This window comes from Cavia porcellus, unplaced genomic scaffold (genome assembly GCF_034190915.1).
Source record: "Cavia porcellus strain 051 isolate PalLab524CR breed Dunkin Hartley unplaced genomic scaffold, mCavPor4.1 scaffold_2, whole genome shotgun sequence".
In the NCBI taxonomy this organism is placed as follows: domain Eukaryota; kingdom Metazoa; phylum Chordata; class Mammalia; order Rodentia; family Caviidae; genus Cavia; species Cavia porcellus.
In genome coordinates this window covers 7,979,406-8,001,116 of record NW_026947485.1, presented here as the reverse complement: position 1 = coordinate 8,001,116, position 21,711 = coordinate 7,979,406, and the positions used below count along the sequence as shown (strand labels likewise).

The 21,711-nt window shown below is 41.9% G+C and overlaps 1 protein-coding gene across 4 annotated transcripts in view; it reads left to right on the top strand.

Moving 5' to 3' along the window:
• Ptpn12 (protein tyrosine phosphatase non-receptor type 12) overlaps positions 1–21,711 on the top strand; it is a 77,075-nt gene that overhangs the window by 13,170 nt on the left and 42,194 nt on the right. For 3 of the 4 annotated variants that reach the window (XM_063237593.1, XM_063237592.1, XM_063237585.1), the window contains exon 2: positions 14,970–15,078. The exons of the other annotated variant lie outside the window; for it this stretch is intronic. In XM_063237593.1, coding sequence (XP_063093663.1) covers positions 14,970–15,078 — 109 coding nt within the window. The remainder of the gene's footprint in view (positions 1–14,969; positions 15,079–21,711) is intronic. 4 annotated transcript variants of the gene reach the window in all.

Here is a 21,711-nt window from a genome sequence, read left to right as displayed (position 1 = left end):
TGCTCTTACATATGCCAAAAGTTGGAAAAGAGTGGCATAACTTGCATAAGTAACATTTATAAGTTTTAAAAAAATTGTTTACTAATGGTTGAAAATGTATTTGTTCAGTAAAATGTTACTTTTTTTAAAAAAATCTTAATTTTAAAATTCTTGTGAAATATAGTGATTTTTAAAAATAGATTCTAGTTTAGCAGCATCCACTGATGGAAAATATATAAGCAAATGGTTTTACTAAAAATCATTGTGATCATTTTTTGTTCATTCATGCATGCAGTCATTCATTCAGTATTTATGGAATGCCTGCACTATTCTAGAACCTAAATGGTAAGATTCCTTATGGGACTCACTTACCAGGGATTGAACTCACGACCGAGCGCTGGCAAAGCAGGAGCTTATGCCACTGAGCTAAATCTCCAGCCCCGGAACTCACTTTCTTTCGTCAAGTATGTTTGCTTTCTGTTGCTGTGACAAAATACCTGTTCAGCTTAAAAGCAGAAAAGTTTGTTTTGGCTCAGGTTTCAGACCAGGATCACCCGGCTCCATTTCTTTGAGGCTTGTTAGAAAGGCTGAGGCATCAGGGGCAGGGTGTGGCGGGGGGCAGGGGAGAGCTCTGCAGGCCTGCCCCAGATCTGTCCTTCTGGTCACCCCTGGTGACCAGCTTCCTTTGCCTCCTAACAGCTGTGCAATGTGGACACGTCCCCTGCCCAGGTTGCTGACCCCTGGACCAGTCGCCTGGGCCTCACCTGGACATGGCTACAGGGTGATCGAGCTCCCAAAACATGCATCTTTGGGGGTACCTCATGTGTAAAACACAACAGCAGGAGCCATAGTTTCTGAGCAAGTAAATGTGTAGTAGGTCGGGTGGTGAGAGCTCAAGGAGGACAGGAAAGCAGGTGTGGCTGGTGTCCATTGCTCTTGTGATACTGTGTAACCATGAAACCTACTTGGCTCTTACTGGGGGATCAGTTCAGCAGCTCGCTGGTCTTGCCCATATGAATGCACGTTTCTGGGGACCAGCAGGCTGTGGCCGAGATGGTGGGTTAGTCGCACACAGTGTTTCATTCTCCTGGTTGCTGTCACAGTGTACAGGTGAGGGGCTGCGTCAGACTGGAAACTGGTGCCCTGCCTCTTTTGGTGCATTCTATCAGTGCGCAATCTGTGATGCCAGCCCGGCTTCAGCAGATGGGGAAAGCGATTCCACTTTGAAGTCAGAAGCTGCAGTCATCTGTGTCTTAATATAGGGAGGACTGAAAATAGGCCGCTAATGTGATCAATTTACCTTATGGCAGGTAGGGTAGATTCATTGCGAGGTTCTGTTTCATTGCAAGGTTCAGAAAGAAGTCAGACTGGAAATAGGGAGGTAGCCATGCAGTTGTCTGTGAGGAGAGCATTCCAGAGAGAGGGTAGTGTGAGCTCCAGAGCTGCAGTTAGAACAGGTTGTCACGGAAGCTACCAAGCCTGGGCAGCCTGAATGAGGATGCCAGCAGAGGATTGCCATGGCGCTGGAGTGGGACTAGGCTTTCTAGGCAGGGATGGCAACCCTTTCAGAGCTGCTGGTGCTGCACAACGCTCCCTGCGGCACACGTGCAGGGGGACCTTTCAGGTTTGATGATGCTTTCACTGATACTCAGTGGGATCACCCTGACCGCCGCCCTGTGAGAGTGGACTGCATTGGGACGGGGATGGCACAGCAAACCATCATAGGTGAACAGGAGCCCTCAAACAGTGCCAGTGAGTACGAAGGACAGAGGAGAACGCAAAAGGCAGTTCTGAGGTAGGTGGCATTGTCAGGACTTGGATAGTGGAGGATTAGGGCAAACTTGGCATGCTCACCTGGTTGGCTGGTTGCTCGGTGTTGATGACATAGGGAATCCAGGAGGAGAGATCGGCTTCAGAAGTTGGATGGGTGGGTTGGTTGGTTTGTTCTCCAGACAGGGTCTCACTGTGTGGTTCAGGCTGACCTGGGACTCCCCAGTGGTAGCCCAGGCTGGCCTCTAGCTCGCTGTGATCCTCTTGCCTCAGCCTCCTGAGTGCTGTGGGCTTAATTTTAGAGATCTTGAGTGTGAGCTGTTTGGAAGATACAAGGAGATATGAGGGAACAGCAGTGAACTTAGATCTGAAATGAATTTAAAGTCGGGGCTGGCCCTGTGGATCCAGAATTTTTTATTAGTGATTATTGGGTTCATGGAAGATGAGATTTCAGAGATAAAGAGTTAAAACTAAAGAAGTTCCTGTGTACATTTAAATCTTTTTCTTTTTTTTAAGTAACTGCGGGCTCAGCTTTGGCCACTGCGTGGGTCTGATTCTGTAAGGTGGCCTACCCAGACCGCTTCCTCTGCCAGCTGGCGCTTCGCCGGTGTGTTGCTGAGATCCGGAAACTGATAAATTGAAATTGGAGAAGACAGGAAGGTCCTCTGCCTTTGAAAGAAACGGTGGGGCAGGAGAGGCCAGCGGGCGGCTGGCACGCACGCAGCGCGCTCCTGTAGTCCTTCAGCGGTGCACTGCTGCCAGCTGCAGATAGGCTGGGTAGAGTTTAAATGAAGGCGCTGCCGCTTCCGCACCAGAGAGCGGAGCGCTGACCGCAGAGGCCAGGCCGCCTCTCCTGCTGAGTGCCCGGACGGCGGTGCTGGTGGAGGAAGGCGCAGGCCCGCCCACGGCGAGCGTGTCTAGAGGAGCACGCAGCCTGGTCTGCGGTGCCGCGGAGTGTAAAGTGCACTTCCGTCCATGTGCAGTCTTTGGTTGGTGGTAAAATTATTTTAATTATTCTGACACGATTTAAAAGTATGTAGCCAGCCAGGTGTGGAGGCACACACTGATTCCCAGCTCTCTCTAGAGTCTGAGGCAGGTATCACTGAAAGTTCAAAGCCAGCCTTAGCTATATTGAACTGCATATTGAGACCCTGTCTCAAAAAACAAAACATTTAAAAACTTGATCTGGAAACACACACACACACACACACACTTACACATACAGGCTGGGCATGCATGTGTGTGATCCCAGCTACTCAGGAGCAGAGGCCAGGAGGATTGCAAATTTGAAGCCAGCCTGGGAGAATTAGAGAGCAGGTCTCAAAATAAAATTTAAGGCTGCCAAAAAAAAAAAAATGACACCTTTACAATAAAATTTAAATGAAGGGGCTGGGGTTTTATCTGAGTCCTGCAGCTTGTGTATGCTGGCCAACCGCTCTACCATTGAGCCATGTCTCCACCCCACTTCCCCCTGTGTTACTTAGAAGCCTATTGGTTTTTAGGGTTTGTTTTTTTTTACTTCAGGCTGGCCTCAAACTTATGGTGGTCTTCCTGCCTCAGCCTCCCACGTGCTGGAATTACTACTGGAAATACGTTGTCTGGTCTCTTAAGTATTGGGAAATTTTGTACTTCCTACCCTCCGTTTTCTTTTCCACATTCTTCCCTGTCTTTTCTCCCTCCTTGCTTTCCTTTCCACTGACTAAAGCCAGGGCCTTGGCACTGAGCTACAACCACAGGTCTTTTCTTATGTTTTGAGACAGGGTCCCCTAGGTTGCCGGGGCTAGACCGGAACTTGGAATCCTCCTGCCTTCGTTAACCACCACGGTGGGATTATAGCATGTGCTACCATAACTGTTGTGTTGTTCATTTCTAATATAATTCCATTGTGCTCTAAGAAAAAACATTACATGACTTCCATTCTTTCAAATTTGTTAAAGTGAATTTTGTAGCCCAGATTTTTGGCTCATTGTGTGCTCTGTCTTGGTGACTATTTCAAGTGCATTTCTGAACAGTGTATTGTGTGGTTGTTGGGTTAGTAATCTGTGGATAGTGGTGTTAAATTCAACTGTAGTCTTAGTGGGTTTTTTTTTTCTCCTGCCTCTGTCCACTTCTGATTTGGGTGTTAAAATCTGCATCTATAATCATGAAGTCCAAAATTTCTCCTTGTGTTTCTGTTGGTTTTACCGCATATATTTTGGGGCACTCTTATTGGCCGCGTACATATCAAGGATTGTTATGTCTTGGAGACGTGACCCCTTTATCCTTAAGTCATTGCCCCTTTATTCCTGATGGGGTTACTTGCTATGAAGTCTGTCTCTGAAATCAGTAGAACTATTCTTTTCTTTTCATTCCTATTAGCATGATGCATCTCTGTTTACTTGTAATCTATATGTCTTTATTTTGTTTCTTTTTGTTTTAGTGTGTTTTGTTTGGAGCAACTGGGGATTGAATGTAAAGCTGTGAACTGAGTTACATCCCCAGGCCACACCCCCCCCTTTTTTTCCATATTGAAACGGGGTTGCCCCTGTTTCCCTGCTGGACTTGAACTTGTCCTTGGCCTCGGCCTCGGCCTCGGCTTCCACCTCCACCAGTGCTGGGATTACAGGCATGTGCTACCACACCCAGCATGCTTTTTGCTTTTAATCGAACATATATGTGATACAGTTTTCACTCATACTTAAGCTTTTTTAAGTTTTTAAATGGTTTCTCTACAATTTGCAGTGTGCATTTCTAGCTAATACAGTGTAGTAAGGCCCTGATAGATGAAGGAATTCCATTCCAGAACACTTGGAAGTCAAATTCATTTGTAAGTCCCACACAGTGAGTCGTTGGACCTTTGACACAGATATAAAATATAAAGCATAGAAAAAACCCAAATGGGAGGTCTGTTCACATCTGTGAAAATTTGCAACTCGAATGTTCGTAATGTGGGCGCTTACTGTAGGTAAGATGCTGCCGTTCACATACAGAGCACCGTACAGTGACGGAGTGTCCTAGCGTCTGTCTCATCCCTGTGCCATCTCTGCGGTTGTCTCACAACCTGTGTTTATGATAATCAACTTGATTAAGAGTTAAATAAGTAAATCTGGCGCTAGTGAGAAAGTGAGAAAATGGAAAAACGATACTGTTTCTTTTGTCCCTTTCTCTTTGTTGTTTTGTTCCTCCTGCACCTCCACCTTTTGTGGTGTTCCCAGCTGCTTGGATGTTCTGTTCTGTTTTTGTCATTCACCTTACCCCGTTGCCTTTTTCTCTTTGCATTTCAGTTTTGGAGGTTTCCATTGAGCTATGTCAAGCACAGAGATTCTTTCCTTAGCCATGTCCAGTCATCTGAGAAGCCCATCGAAAATATTCATTTCTTAGCATTCTTTTTTGGTTACTCCTTAGAACTTTTCTGCTTATGATAGCTGCGAGCTTTAAGGACAGCAGTTTGTGACCTCACTTTGTTTTTTTAGATCTAAGGATTCTCGTTGATTGTTTTAGTTTGTGCACCTTTTAACTTGATAAGTTCTCACACCTGGGACTGGGAATCAGAAGTCCTGAGTCAATCTTGGGCAGAATCACCCCAATTTTTTTTCAGTTCAAACAGAATAAATTACTCTGTTTTCTGGAAAATTTAAGCCCTTTGAAGGGGTTGGGATTTATGTGGTGTGGTCTCCACTAACTGCCCCTCCCCTCCCCCCTTCCCAGGGCCTTCTCCCTGAGCTACATTTCCAATTTACTTACTTTACTTATTTTACTTATTATTTTTAATTTTATGACTTGATCTCACTAAGTTACTAAGTTACCGAGGCTGGGCTTGAACTTCTGACCCTCCTGCTTCAGGCTTTCAGAGTGCTAGGATTACAGGCCTGTGACTGTGGCTTCTTTCTTGAAGGCATTTGCCATAGAGATGAGGAAATAAAGATGGAAATAATCAGTGCAGAGCTAAACATAATGCCTGGGTCACAGTACCGTGGAGATACTTTTCAACTTTTTGTTTTACTTGTGAAATGTATATAAATATAAAATTTACTATTTTAAGTGTATAGTTCAATTGTATTTACATTTGGTTTTTAGTCCAATGTGGATTCTTAAAAGGGAAATTCACGTAATGTTAATACAGAGCTTTGTGAGAAAGGGCTTCTAGCAGGAGCCTAGCAGGATGAGTGAATACGGTGGAGGGACCCTTTGAGCAAACGGAGATGAAAATGATAGAGTATCATCATTAATGAAAAAAATCAGAAAATAACACCTACAGAATTTACACAGTGCAGCTGTATAAATTTTATGAGCATTAAAAGAACAAAGCATTGGTATTGTATTTTAAAATGACTCAAGTCAACTTTTCATAGGTCAGAGTAAATGTAATAGAAGAGAGAGGGTTCCCAGCATGCGCCTTGGGTTTAGAATGGATGGGAGAAGCTGTGTGTCTCCAGGGTGGCGGATTGTAATCATTGGCTGTAGCAGCCGTGATGGAGGTGGAGTAAAAGGCAGAGGTGATTAACATACGTCCATGGTAGACCTGTGGCACAGGGATCACTGTGTTTTTCTTTTAAGACAAAAGATGTTAACACATGGGGCTTTTCCAAACTGAAACCTCAGTGTTTAGGTTTAATCACAAAGTGGGACTTTGTAATAAGTAAGTGGTTCTGAGTTTCGGTCTGGGCACTTGGTCTCTAAAGGTCTGCATGACTGGCCTAGGATGACTTCTGGAAAATACGCTTCTTTAGAAAAAGGGGTTTTGTCCTACTCACTGCAGCATCTGTAAAGCAAAAATTACATTGCCGAGCGAAGGCTAGGTTAGGAGAGGATGTGAAACCAGTCATCTTCGTGGAGGTGATAAGTCAGTCTGAAACTTTTTATTATAAATACCTGAGTCCAGCATTAAAATTTCGATGCTTCTCAGATTATTGATGACTTAGGAAAGTAATTTAAGCAGAGTGGTAGAGGCGAAAAGTTTTAGAAGATGCAGGAGGTAGGATGTATAGGTCTTACTTTTAAAAGTTTATCTGTTGGGCTGGGGATTTAGCTCAGTGGCATAAGTGCCTGCCTGGCAAGCATGAGGTTGTGAGTTTGCTCCCCGGTACCGCAAAAAAAAAAAAAGTTTATCTGTTGACCACAGCTTTGTGGCTGCCAGACCTAACAAAAAAATAAATTTTTTCCATACAGTGGTACTGAGGTGTTTTCAAATTACAAAAGTGACATTTTTCAAAGATAAATATGAACTCTGCACCAATGGAATCAATTTAGGCCTATTTATTTTTTAGTAGGCACTAAAGAGAATTGATGTTATTGTGGTAATAATGTTAATGCTGGAACTTGGTTTTTTCAGTTTTACTGTGTGTTCATACTGCAAATTATAGAATAAAATAAATGATAGGTTGCTCTGGTTCCTGACAGATACTAAAGGAGGCTATAGTGATTATATTTTCTTGAATTAAAATCCAGACATATAGTAGACAAAGGAATAGTCAGAAGCCAAAGTTTTAATACCTAGAATTTGGAATTTCTGAGCAGTTATTGGGGCACAATGGGAGAAAATATTTATAAAGTTGTGATTGACTTGGAAAATCAATGTAATCAGTGTTTGCATAAATGAAATGAAAGAAAGTAAGGCCCTATTAGTTGAAACTAAGATAATTAAACCTGTCCCATTATTTTAAAAATTCTTGAACTGAAGAATTATTGCTGTAGCCATTTAGGGAGGATGATAAAGCTAGGTTAGGGGGCCCTTTGCTGCTGCTAGATGGAGCCAGGAATTGAACCCCAGCCTCTCTGCCTCAAAACTTTCATATTGTACACTGGAAAAAAGTGTGTGTGTGTGTGTGTGTGTAAGTGATTTATTAGGTATACCGATCAATTCTAATTTGCGTCTATTTTCTCTGTATGTCACCCCCTGGGACAATGTGAACGCGTTAATGGCACCCTGTGCGTGGTGGGTTTTGCTGATAGCAGCCCATAGTAACAATATTGAGAAGATGGCACCTTCAAGAGATTCATGTTCTAACGGGGATGTGAGGTGTGCAGGGGGGCTCGGTTAGACCGGGCGTGGAAGGGGGCAGAGTTGGGGAAGCGGTGCAGGGGGAGGTGGATGAGGGTGGTGTGCACCTGCACCTGTTCATCAGAGTGATTTGAGTGCTGCGCGCTTGGGCGTCAGGGACAGGTGGGAGTGAGGAGGTGAGGAAGTTGATGGGGGTGAAGCTCAGGAGACTCTCCTTACCCTGAGCCCTAAGGGTGATTGGCCTGGGCTCGTTTACTCTGATGTCAGTGCTGACTTGGGCTTCATATGAGAAATTCAGTTCTGAAGAAGAATGGCGGGTGGGCGGCACGTTAGTCTGGGAGGCTGCAGTGACAAGGTGAGCAAAGACTGAAGGTGACGTGTGAAAGCCCAGTGGCACCTTTTGCAGGTAGAGGAACACACCCCCGTTGTGTGCTGGAAATTCTTTGATTGTTTTAGTAGTACTGTTGTAAAACCTGCTGTTAGTGTTGTGCGTATATTTATGTGTAAAGATTTGTCACCAGTTAGACATTGTATAGTGCGTTTTGAGTGGGACTTATACTTTGGTTTTAGTATCTCCTGACTTTTAATTGTTGTTGTGGCGTGTGTGTGTGTGTGTGTGTGTGTGTGTGTTTCGTTTTTTGAGGTGAAGACTTGTTAACTTAATTCAAACTAGCCCAAACTTGACTCCCAATCCTCCCACCTGTGGAGCTGGGCTTACAGGCACACTCTGCCACGCCAGGCCTCCTTACTGGGGTTTCTAAAAAATTGTGTTGTTATAATGGAACTTCTAAGGTAAGGCTTAATTAATAGTAGGGTTGAGTCACTTTTGTGACTGAGGACAATTTTTTTGTGTATAAAGCCAGACAAATTAAGGCATTGGAGACTGGAAGAATGGTGTATGGTCTAATAATGGCCCTTGAGGGATCTTCAGTTATGATAGTTTCTTATACCTCATGTTATTGAAAAAAGAACTTGCGTTAGTTTAATAGCCAAATTAGTTCTGTTTTTTCTGTGTTCATTTGTTTTCTCAATTAGTATTTGTTTCCATCATTGGCTTCTCAGTTCCGCGTCTGATCGGCACTTACGGAGACTGGAAACAGTCTGGAGGAGAACCAGGCAGGCGAGACACAGGTGGCGGCGCTCGGCCAGGCTGCCCTGGGCTGTGCCCTCGTGTTTGTGATGCTCTCTGCCAAGTGGGCAGCCAGTGATGTACCCGGCTTCACACAGCCCCTTCTCAGGGGCTCCAGTCCTTAACCCATGAAAGAACTCCAAACCAAACACACAAGCACGCCCTAAAAGAGGATAGTCATGCTCCTGGGGACTCTTGGAGGCCTTTGAGAAGCAGTCTGTAGGTTTTAGATCAAGGGGATACAGTTAATCGTTCAAAAAATTAAGATGAAACAGTTCATTGGGGACTTTAGGACAGAGTAAGCATTAAGCTCAGATTTTGTTTGCATCTTAAAGTCTGAGGAGTGTCACTCAGTGGAGGGCACTTACAGCTACGCATCACAAGGCCCTGGTTTTGATCACTGCTGCCAAAAACAAAGGCAAAATCACAAAGCTCCCTAGTACCTAGCATATTTCTGCCTTGTCCAAGGAGACACAGTAAGTTACTCTTGGTTTCACCTGTTTTTAATGTGAGTGCTTTGCGCTGATATTACTCTGTGTGAAACCCAATAAAAGTTCAGACTCTGCCTCAGTCTTATGAACAAGCCTTGAAATGCTTTTTTATAAATGACAGAGGGATGTATAAGAACTGCTGTGGAGAGGGCTGAAGGGCAGTTGAAGGAGTGAAAAGGTTCAAGAAAGACTTCACAAAGGAAGTAACACTTCAGCCAGAATTCTGTTAACTTACACCAAGAGCACAAATTGTGCTGCTGATGGCACGCGGTGGGTGTGCTGCTGATGGCACGCGGTGGGGGGTTGCTGGCTTTGGTGACAGCTCACCATTCTGTATAGCTGTAGGGCCCTCTGCTGCTGATGGAGCGTTAGGAAAAGAAGCTGGGTAGTGGTCAGGGAACACTGAAGATATTTTATAGTTACGGAATTGGTAGTTCGTCTTAGGTTATTGACACATTAGAAGATTTGGAGTCAGAGACTAACGTGTTGACAGTTTGCTTTAATTTAGGACTGGGAAGTGCTGAGGATTGAACCCCGTGCCTTTCTTTGGGCTGCATCCCCAGCCATTATTATTATTATTATTATTATTATTATTATTATTATTCCGTTTCCAAAGTTGGAGACAGGGTCTTGCTGAGTTGTCCAGGCTGGGCTCAGACTTGTGATCTTCTTGCCTCATCTTCTTACAAGTGCTGGGATGACAGGCTCTGGGACCACCACACCCCACTGATAAATTCACATCTGACAGTGACGGTGGTTTTGTATTTATGGAGTTGATAGCTCAGTAAAAAAAATAAGGTGCTTTTTCTTTATGTATTTCTTTTAAGAATGGTAATTGGGAAGTGTTTTAAGTAAGTGTACCTGCAAAAGTAAAAAGAACTTGGAAGAGAAAGTGATTTGGGGTGAGGCGACAGAAACTCTTTAAAGGTAAGAGGTGTTCAAGATGGATAAGGTTTGGAGGTGCTTGAGTGGGCTCACCGCAAAGGCGCACAAAGGAGATCGCCTGGTGAGCTTTTTCCGAGTGGAATGTGGTGCTTTTTGGCAGTTACTGCTGATGAAGGTGTTGGCTGATCTATGCAGTGCCAGATTGAGTATTCCGGTGTTCTACTTACATGTGTTGGAAAGTTGATTCGGAGAAGAGTTTTAGTTTTTCTATCTGCCATTCCTCGGAACCTTTTAATGCTTTTATATTTTGCCCCTTTGGTGTTTATCGGCAGCCTGTGATTTTTGCTTTTATTTGCTACTCAGTTATGATCTCCCCACTACTCTCTCTGTCTTTGATAATTATAGTTTCTTTATTCCCCCTAGTTGTTCCTCAGTTTCCTATAAAGAGTCTCAAAGCCCTTTTTTCTTTTTGGATTTCTTTTTTTCATTCTTTTTAGTACATATTTGCAGCACACGATGATCACATTCATGGCAGGAATTGGTACGTACACTTACAGTTCAGTTCCCTGCTTCTCCCTTCCCTCTGCCTCCTGTCATTTTTCCAGCATGGATTCCTTTGTCTCGGAGGCTTCATAATTATTAGATACACACAGTAAACACCAGACTAGATCAAAGAACATATAGAAGACATAAGGCAGTTGTAGCAAGTTTTATAGTACCCTTTTAGATGCATTGTCCTAAGTTACAATACTTTCTTTCTCTTTTTCTCTGTTGTCATATCTATTATGGGTATAACATATGGAGTTTTTCAAGTAAGAAACCTTTAAGTTTATGTGCCTGAGTTACTTAGCATAGTCTCAGGGTGCATTCGTTTTCATACAAATGACTCAAGTTTATCTTTATGGCAGAGCACTGCTCCATCGCGTGTAAATACCACACTTCAATCCGTCCGTCTGTCGATGGACGTTTAACTGTTGTGAATTGTGCTGCTACAAACATGAGTATGCACACATCACTGGGTCTTTAACTCTTGGTTAGATACCTAGAAAGGGGAATGGCTGGGTCAGATGGGATTTCTTTTAGTTTTTTGAGGAACCTCCATACTGATTTTTTTCCATACTAGCTGTGTCAGTTTGTACTCCTCAGTAGTGGTGGTGAGGAGTTCTTTTCTCCCTGCAACCCTCCAGCACTTGTGATCTCTCTCTCTCTCTCTGTCTTTCTCTCTCCCTCTCTCTCTCTCTGAGGTGAGACCTCACTATAGTTCACGTTGGCCTTGAACTCCTAGTTGAGCTTTGAACTTGTGATGACCTCTTGCCTCAGCTTCTAAGTACTGAGAGGACAGGTATGCACCACTACACCCAGCTGTTGGTTGATTTCCTGATGGTAGCCACTCTTTCTGGAGTGAGGTGGAGTCCCATTTGATTTCTCAGCAATATTGAGCCTCTTTTCATATATTTATTGCCCATGTGTATTGCTTCATCTGAGAAGTATACATTTCAGATGCTCATTTTTTTCCATCTGTCTATATTGGGGGGATGGGCTAGGTTTTTTGTTTTTTAGTTCTTTATATATTTTAGATACTCGTTTTTTTGTCTGAGGAGTAGCTAGCAAAATTTTTCTCATCCTGTAGGTTATTGTCTCTTTGCTGCACATAAAGCTCTTATTTCAAAATTATTTGGTGCTGCCAACCTCTATAGAAAGCACAGAGGAACTGAAGAGATTGTTGAAAATCAGCCTCCGTCTGCGTGCCCAGCAGTCAGTGCTAGGAGCCCAGATGCCTTATACTAGTTGTTCTCAAGGCGGCAGCAGCTGCAGCACCCAGGAACCTAACTAAAAACACAAGATTGCGGGCATTGCCACACATCTACTGAATGAGAAACAAAGGCTAAGCCCTCGTGGTCCTGTCCTCCAGCTGACTCCAGAGCCAGTAAACTGCCCCACTGTGCAAGTTCCGGGCAGGCAGATTGGCCCAGCGTGTCACATATGGCTCTTCCTGGTCTTTGATCGAGGAAAGGTTTTGAGTGAATGAATGAATGAGAGCTAGACTTTCTGTAACTGACTCTAGGAACATTGAGCCACGTGTCCTCTGTGGAGTGGACAGGGACTGGCTCCACCCTAGCACTGAGGGCTAAATGTTCAGTGTCCCGTGACTGAAGGGGGCAGACCCAGAGTTTTAATTCAGGCAACTTAGCTGTCCACCTGATCTTTGGGTTGGGGCTTAGGGAGACCGTGCCTGAACATAGCTCTCAGTACAATTAGGTCTGATTTTCTTGATGTTGGTCTGTTTTTTAAAGCATGAAACAAGGTTTGTGTCCATGGTAGGTTTGAAAGTTTCCAAGTACTCTACTGCATAAAACTGAGCAGTAATAGGCATGTGTGTGAGGTCCAGTGTGACAGGTCAGTACAGGTTTATAGTATGCAATAGCCAGGTCAGGTGTAATTATACTATTTAGGTGGCCTTTTATTTGCATAGGACGTTCTTCATTTTAACTTTTTCAGCAAACATTTTTTATTAAGATAACTTTTCTAAAACAAAAATAGAGAGTGGCAGAGCTGTGCATTTTACATCTTCAGTGTTCCGCCTGGGGCATGGGCTGCCCTCTGGGTTGCCCGGGCCTCCTCAGGCATTGCTGCAGCCGGGTGCTGGTTTTCAGAGCCTCTGCAGATCAGCGTGCATTGTGAGCTCTGATACTGTGGCAAAACGCAGCTGGTGGCAGTTGTGTTCGGTTTGTTTATTCTGGGATAACAGGCTTCAGTTTAAACTTGAATGTGTAATGAAGCATTCTATGGTGTTCCAGGCTTTGACAAAACTGATAAATGAAAATTCAAATATTCATTCATGACATAAACATGTTGTCAGGGTTCATGATGTAGTAAAATCATTTCACCTAAAAACTTGGTATACTTCTCAGTAACAGTATCTGAAAACACATCTTTTTAGGTATTTTTTTGAGAAGTGAAGACAAAAATTTGATGCACTATACAAGGTGTTTCTGTTAATATAGAGTAATGAAACCGTACACAGTCTTTCTGGCCTTCCCATTATGTTACATTTAATAATAATTAGTCCTTTCATCTGTTTTCCACAGCTACCCATTTCTAATAGACATTTTTGCTGATGTTCAACAATACTTTTTATGCATGTGTACAAGTGAACACAAAAATATTTTAAGTTCCTTTTAATGCCAGTAGTAGAATGTTACATCCACTGTTACTATGTCTCTGTCTTTTGCACTTAATGTGTGCCTTAGAGATGTCTCTACATTACCGTATACAGACAGCTTCCTCTTTTGCTTTCCCACAGTATTATATTTGACCTTATGAATGAAACAAATCTATTTACAGCCAGTCCTCTAATAATATTTTATTTAGTTGTTTGCAGTCTATTGCTGTTACACACATTGAGGCAACAAATAACCTTGTGCATACATCATTTTACGTGCTGCCTACCTATCTGCAGGACAGATGTGTAGAAATACAGTGCCTGGGCTGACAGGTTGTGGGCCAGATTTCCCTTCCTGAGGGGTTATGCTGATGTTCTTTCTCAGCAGTGTTGTATAGTATACCTTCTCCGCAAGTTTAACTTTTGGATACAACCCCCAGCATCTGTATGTATTTTGCAGGAGAAAGCATCTTACATGTGAGAAATTTTACTGTGTCATTGTGCCTTGCAGAACAAGATTCTAATAAGTCTTTTCATCTTAAAAAAATGCATTCCTATTTTAGATCTCTAAAATTATAATAAATTTAGCAGTTAAAAAAGTTGACCATTCTATAAGCGTCTTTATAAAACTATTTCAAGTGCTTTGTGTTAAAACATATCGTAATAGTAGTTAAGGCAAGATTCTTGTATTGAAATTCTGACTTTAAAAATACAGACCTAACATTCTTAGTTCTTAGATGCTAATGCATCACAACATAAAATAAAAAATTTCATCCCATTTGTATCTAATAATTTGTTGAATAGTAGAAACAAAATGCTTTGCATATGTCTAAGTCTGAAAGAAAGTTGCCTCCTTTGAAATTAAATTTTAGCAGTGTGGTTGAGTAGAAATTAAACAATTCACAATGCCGACTTTCAGTTCTTCTGAAAGCAGGAAGTGTATTACTGACACACAGAAATATTCCAGCCCAAAGAACATCCCTAATGCCATATGTGGTAAGAATTTGTCAGTAACCCACAAACCACTTCTGTAATGCAGTGAATAAGCAGAATTGGTCTTTGTTGAACATTTCCAATCTAATATGAAAGAACCTTGTTTTGCAGTGTCTTACAAGTAATTAATAGGTTATGGCTTGGGGAGAGCCTGGCACATCATGGGTGCTCATGGTTTATTGAGAGAAGGAATAAAGAAACCTGTGCACAATTCTTTTGGGTATAACTTTAAAACTTGCTTAGGTTATTGAGACTCTTAGTTAAAACAGAAGTTACCTGACTACATTAAAGAGTGATTTAAATATCCCGATTCAGCTTATTGCATCTTTAAATAAAAGTACTTACTTTTATTCTAGTTGTTCTCTTCACTACCGCTCATTCGCAATATATATTAATCTTATGTTTGCACTTATGCTAAGAAAATTATCTTTTTGGTTAATTAGTAAGGTGGGAAAAGTAAGAGCAAGAAGCAAATTAGTTACGAGGAAGTGGGTCAGCAGATGTGATGAGCTGTTTGAGAATCATTAACCTTTTAACCGTGTTTCTCTAAATGTGAATTTTATTTTCTTGTATTTTAAGCGATTAAGAAGATTGTCTACCAAATATAGGACAGAAAAGATATACCCCACAGCCACTGGAGAGAAAGAAGAAAATGTTAAAAAGAACAGATATAAGGACATACTGCCATGTAAGTTTGAATTGCCCTTCATGGAACAACTAGAAATGCAATTAGCCCTTTGTCACCTAACTCCCTTTGACCTTCCTGAGTTTGACTGTTACAGAGGTGGTAATTAACCTCTTTTTCAAGGTACACTGCAACATAATAATTGGTAATTTTGCTCCTCACTTTTCCTTTTGATAGTAATTTTGGTTCGTGTGTAGTTTTAACTATATCAGAGTTGCTCTCATAATAAATTGTTTTAAATACCAAAATTCCAAATGAGAGTGTCTTTTAAAGATCCTGTTCAGAAAAGCTAATTTATTAAAAAATTGTAAAGTGCTAAAATTACCGATTTATGGTACCTGTTCACAGTAAGCACCTTAGATGACCTCTCACCTCCGGCACATGTGCTTGGGAAGCAAAGCCTTGAGAGGAACTCCGGGGGCTTCTTCCACTGCCAGATCCAGTGGTCTCCCAGCGTTCACGCCTTTCTTTAGGCATTTTGACACCCTTCGCCAGTCTGTGAAATTCTCCTCTCCCACGCGCTCGCTCTCTTCTCACCGTCGCCTCCCTCTCTTTCCTTCCCTCTGGTCCTCGCTGGTTCCATTACCTTCATTTCCCTCTTTTTTCTGCAGCACCTAGGATTGACCACAGTGCTGGCTCACGCTAGCAAGTGCACTACCACTGAGCTGCGTCCCTGCCCCCTTTGAAACTTGGAAACGGGGTCTTGGTCCATTGCCTAGGCTGGTCTCAGGTTGAGTTCCTCCTGCTTCGGCTCCCCGAGGAGCTGGAATTGTGTGTAGGTACCAGCGAGCCTGGCTGATCCTTTGTCTCTCGGTATGGAGTGTGTTAGCAGCGGCGTGGGGTGCCCATGAAGAGCTCTGGCTGGAAGGGCCAGTCCTCGCCAGCTGTGAGACACTGGTTTCACCCCCTCCGTGTCTGCGTCTCCTCACCTGTACATTGAAGACAGTCATAATAGTTTGAGGATAATTTTTAGGGTTAACCTAATACTAACCCCACTCGTTAAGCTTTAACAAAACACGTCCCATTTTCCTTACTGGTTGCTTTGTGTTTTAGTCTATTCAGGCTGCTATGATAAAACAGTACCATAAACTGCATGGCTTTTGAACAAAAAAAATGTTTCTTACAGTGCTGGAGCCTGGCAGGTGCCATGGTGTGGCACAAGCAGCCTGGTGCCTGGTCAGGGCTGGCCCTCCTGGGTGCTCCCAGTGGCAGGGCAGGCGAGCTCCCTGGGCCTGTGTGAGGACACCTCTGTGAGGGCCTCCTAAAGCCCTAACTCTTGTACTGTGGCAGAGGCTTGGCACTGGCAGCAATTGGGGAGAATTGTGGGCATTAGGACTGTGGTACAGGGGCTGCCGTGGTTTCTGGTCACTTACTGAGGGAGCAAGGTCATCTAGTGGTGGTGTTCTCTACGATTGATGCGCATGCTCAGAGAGACCGCTGCTTTTTCTGTCATCTAGGGGACTCTTACGTAGCTTCAGGTTTCTGTTTTATAGTATTGCTTCATTCATTTTAATTAATTTTTACAAAAATGTTTTGAGTATATACTATGTGCAGAAAACAAAACTGGCAAGAAATCCCTGCCCTCATAATTTGTGTTCTAGTCTTGGTAGTATATAACAAACACAAATTAACATACATAGTCCATTTAGATGATGATTCGTGCTATTGAGAATAATAGAGCAGGAGCCAGGGACCTGGGGAAAGTTGGGAATAGAGGAAGAACAGTTTTGAATAAGGGAAAGATTAGTGATGGGCTGTTAAATTGGCCCCTGAAAAGTAAAAGTGCTGATCTACAGTGTTTACTGATTTCTGGATAAATGGATTTTTGTGGTAATCATCACAACAGAATTGTGAGATAGGTACATGCCATTTTACAGGCGGGAAATCGAGATGCAAAGATTAAATGGTTTATCACGGTGTTAATAGTTTGGGGTAGAATTTAAGTGAAGGCGATTGACACACAAAACAGGGATTCTCGGAGAGATTTTCCTCTGAGAGGACGTTCAGCAGTGTCTGCAGACAGGTTGATTGTCTCTCTGGGGTTTAGAGGTGTGGGCAGAGTCAGGCATCCTGCTGTTCATCCTGCAGTGTACCAGATGCAGCCTACCCACCTTAGAGTGAGCGAGGCTGAGGAGCTGCGTGGCCTGCCCTGCAGCAGCGATGGTGAACCTTGCAGGGCTGCGGTGGTAACCAGCAGCCAGCTGCTGCTCAGAGCTCTGCACTGTTGGCCTAGGGTCAAAGTGACAGCCTTTTTTCCTTTAGAATATTTAAGATTTGAGATGTTGATTTGCAGTAAACTTCTTATTTTGATTTGGAAAATCACATTCAAAGAAATTATATGCCCAGATACATATTTACTTACTGTTAGAAATAATTTATCAGTTTCATTTGAATGTTTTAATATATCCAATTAAATATTACCTTTTAATACTTTGAGATCTGATTTACTTATTTTGTATATACAATTCCTTAGCTTTTTTTTTTTTTTAAAGTAAATTTGTAGAGTTGTAAAGCAGTTAGCATAATCCATTGTCAGGACAGTCCAAAACTCCCAGAAGATTTGTGGTCAACACCAGCAGTTGCTAATCTGCTGTTCCTATGGGTTCTTGTTTTCTGAAATGGAATACAGACATAATCATATAATATGTGGACCATAGTGCCTGACTTCTTTCACTTAGCGCATTTTGGAGATCCATTTGTGGTGGGTGTATCAGTGGTTCGTTCCTTTTTGCTGTTGAGAAATAGTTCATTGTATGAATGTAACTATTCACCAGGTGATAAACATTCTGAACAGTGCTGCCGCATTTCCACATGCACGTGTGTGAGTTTTTATTTATCTTAGGCACTGGGAATAAAATTGTTGGGGCTTTAGGAGCTTGCAGTCCACCTTGTAAGAAGTTGTAGAATTGTATTTCGTAGCGGCTGCTCCATTTTTATGTCTCAGCAGTGCTGGCAGGGGCCCAGTTCTGTCACGTCCCCATCGTAATGTACTCTGTCGGGTTTCCATCGGTGTCTTTGTCTGAGGCTGCTGCTCACTCTTGTCCAGACTGATCTGGAGCTCCTGCCTCAAGTGTTCCTGCACACCAGCTGGGCCACTGTGGGCCCAGTGTGCTGGCTTCGGAGGCTTTGGCTGTTGTTATTTAGAGGTTCTCCTTATGGTTCTTACTCACACCTATTCTTGTGCTATTAGCCGTTCATATTTCTTTGGTGAAGTCTTCAAATCATTTGTACATTAAAAAATTGTTTTCAAATCTAGCAAATGGACATCATGGCGCACCTGTGAGCCCAGCTATTGGGAAAGAAGGCTGAGGCGTGGAGCCTGGCGAGCTGGAGGCCAGCCTGGGCAATGCCATTAAATGCGGTCTTTCAGTGGAAAGGGCTGGGAAACACAGCTCTGTGTAAAGCACTTCTGGGTCCCCAGGACCATACCAAAGAGAAAACAGTTTTACTGAGTTGTAGGAGTTCTATCTTTAGCCTGCCAAAGCCAAGCTATCCTTTCAGATGATGAATCTGGATACTGTGCCTATTCCAGTGTTAATTACATTCTTTATTTCTCAGAGCTAAGGTTTAGTTAATAGGTCTGTTTTTGTAGAGGTGGTTGTGTGTGTCTTTTCTTCTTGTCTCCTGTTGTTAATGTTTGTTTAGGGTGGGCGGGGGGGTGCTGTTTTACGAAACTCTCGTATGGCCAGTATTGATTTATCTTTTTAGTTTTGGTCTCTCAAGAGATTATAGAGGCAGTCAGCAAAATTATGGAAAGGAAATTACTTTTATTTCTTACTGTCTTAGTTACTTTTTACTCGTCACTGAGACAAAATAGCTGATGCCCAACGTTGGGAAAGGAAAGGTTTATTTCTTACAGTTTTTGGAGGTTTCAGTCCATACTCAGTTGGCTCCAAGGCAGGCTGGCATGGCAGGGCCGCAGTTCATGGTGGTTGCAAACAGCAAGGCAGAAAACCGGCAAAAGAGCAAGACACGCCTTCTTCTTGTCTTTACATCACATCCTGGCTCCACCCCTTTGTGGGTGGAGCACTGACACTATCAATCCAAGCACTACACAATAAACCAGTCACAAATGCACATTGCAAACTCATGAGGCCTGGGGGACAAGACATAAACCATGACACTTACATAGATTCTTTATGCTTAATAAGGACAGCGGTGCAAACATGCAAAATGTAGATGTGTGGATTTTTGTTATATGACCAAAGTAGTACTAATTTGGGGATTCTTTTTTTTTTTTTTTTTTTGTCTTTTTCCTTTTTATCGGTACCGGGGATTGAACTCACAACTGCCTGCTTGCAAGGCAGGCGCTTATGCCGCTGAGCTAAATCCCCAGCCCCCTGATTTGGGGATTCTTGTTAAAATATTGTGCTCTTGTGAGAAAAAACTCTTAGGGCTACTGTATTTGTTTATGCTTTACAGTATAAATGGAAGTTTTAAATCAGAACTTACTGAATCAAACTTAATATACAATATAGAATGCTATTTTAATTTGCTTTCCTATTCGTCACCTGTTGAGTTGGCAGTAGATAAAAGAAGAATGGCCAGAAACATTAATTATTGAAGCTGAGCGATAGATACACGAGGGTTCTTATAAGTTCTATTTTGGGTATGCTTAAATTTTTAATCTTAGCAAACTTTAAAATAAAAAAAAGAAAGAAAGAAATTCCCCGCCTGCTTACAGCCAGCCTGGCATTTGGGAATCACAGTTCTCATTGGGATTCCTGACACCAGAAACATTTGTAGTGAACCCTTTGGTAAAGCTTCTACTGTACTCTGCTTTGAAATACTTTGAATAGAGCCTGATAGAGGAGGTAATTGGGATGGTTTTTACTGGCACACATGGCAGGAAAAAGATTTGTATGGTTATTTAACCATTGTTAGCATCAGTCTTTTTTTTTTATTTAAGGAGAAAAAAAAAACAGAAAAAGGGTACAAGTAATACAAAATTTAAAAAGATAAACAGTAAGAAATCACTAGTTAATAGATTACATATTCTCATCTTAGAAATAGTTATTCAAGTTACAAAATTGAAGCATATAAAGTGGACTTTCAAACAGTCAAATAGTTTTGATCAATGATCCAAAAAAAACTCAGTAATATGGTTATCTATCTTATACACTTAAACATATATGCAGTTATAACCTTTAGAGTACTTTCTTTTCTTTTCTTTTGTACAATGACAATTACACATTTTGGGTTTTATTACTCCCACAGTTCTTACTACTTTTTTTGAAGAGAGTAAAACCAAATGCGACATATCAGAACAGAGTCAAATCAAAGGGATGGACATAATAGATAATGTAAAAACAAAATACAAGGTGATCAACAATGGTTACCATACTGCCTCTTGCTATTTTAAGAACTTCCAGTTATAATAAAATTGAACAAAACAGTAAAGAATAAAACCAAAGCATTGGAGACATTACAGGACTTTAAAAGAAGATAATAGTCAACCTGAATGGGCGTCATAATGAATCTTACTGTCTTCACAGTTTTGCCTATACTTTGGAACTTGGTACGATCAAGCAAAGCAGAATAGGGGAAAATCAGTCAAAACAAGATGGTGAGGGCAATGCAGGATTTCAAATCAAGTTAATAGGAAATGAAAGGTTACTATAATGTATCCTGCTATTTTTTTAATTTATTTTTTCCTTAATTAAAAAGATAAGAAAAAAGTAAATAATTTTTTAAAAAGGGGGGGGGGATTGAGATAAAAGAGGGCATAACAACAGAACAGCGTAGGTCAAAACATAACCATTTAAGCAAAATAGTGTTTCACCACAAGATATCCTGACATAAAATAGTTACCATAGTGTCTCTTTCCTTGAAATCTTTGAGTATAACTTCGTATACTGTAGCACTAAACATATCAAGACACTATAAAACCATTCAAAAGAATGACATTATTACAGGGTATTTAGAACCAATTAACAGAAAATGAACTTGTCTATAAAAGTTTTTACTTATCATATATAATAAAATCCAACAAGATACAACCTTTTAAGACTGATGGAGACAGAAGAATACAAGTTTGATGGGACTTCAAAACAAAATGATACTAAGTCAGCACTAGCTATTATGATGTCTTGTTTTCTCCAAAATAGCTGTTCCTACCGTCTGATCTTCTCTGCCTCACTTCTGTTGAGCTCTTTTTCTGTCATTTGTTGTCAGTTTGTCTTCTTCATTTTGCTTTCTGCTCCATTCATTGTGGCCTCTGCCACTATTTCTGGAATCTTGGTATTTTCCTTTTTTTAGACTATCCTGCAGTATTCTCTGTAGAGTTGAATTAGTGGTTGCAAATTCCCCTAGTTCCTCTTTATCCTGGAAGCACTTTGTTTTTCCATCAATTTCTAGGGACAGTTGTGCAGGATATATCAATCTTGGCTGGAGGTTATTGTCTTTCAAAGCTTGAATTATTTCCCCCCATGTTCTTCATGATTTGATGGTTTGTGTCGAGAAGTCTGCTGTTATTCTGATGGGCCTTCCTCTATGGTTATCTGTTTCTTGTCTCTGACGGCTTTTAATATTCTTTTCTTATATTGTATTTCTGGAATTTTGATTATTATATGCCTGGGTGTAGCTCTGTTTGGGTTGTTGGTGGCTGGGGTCCTGTATGCCCCTAGGTACATCTGA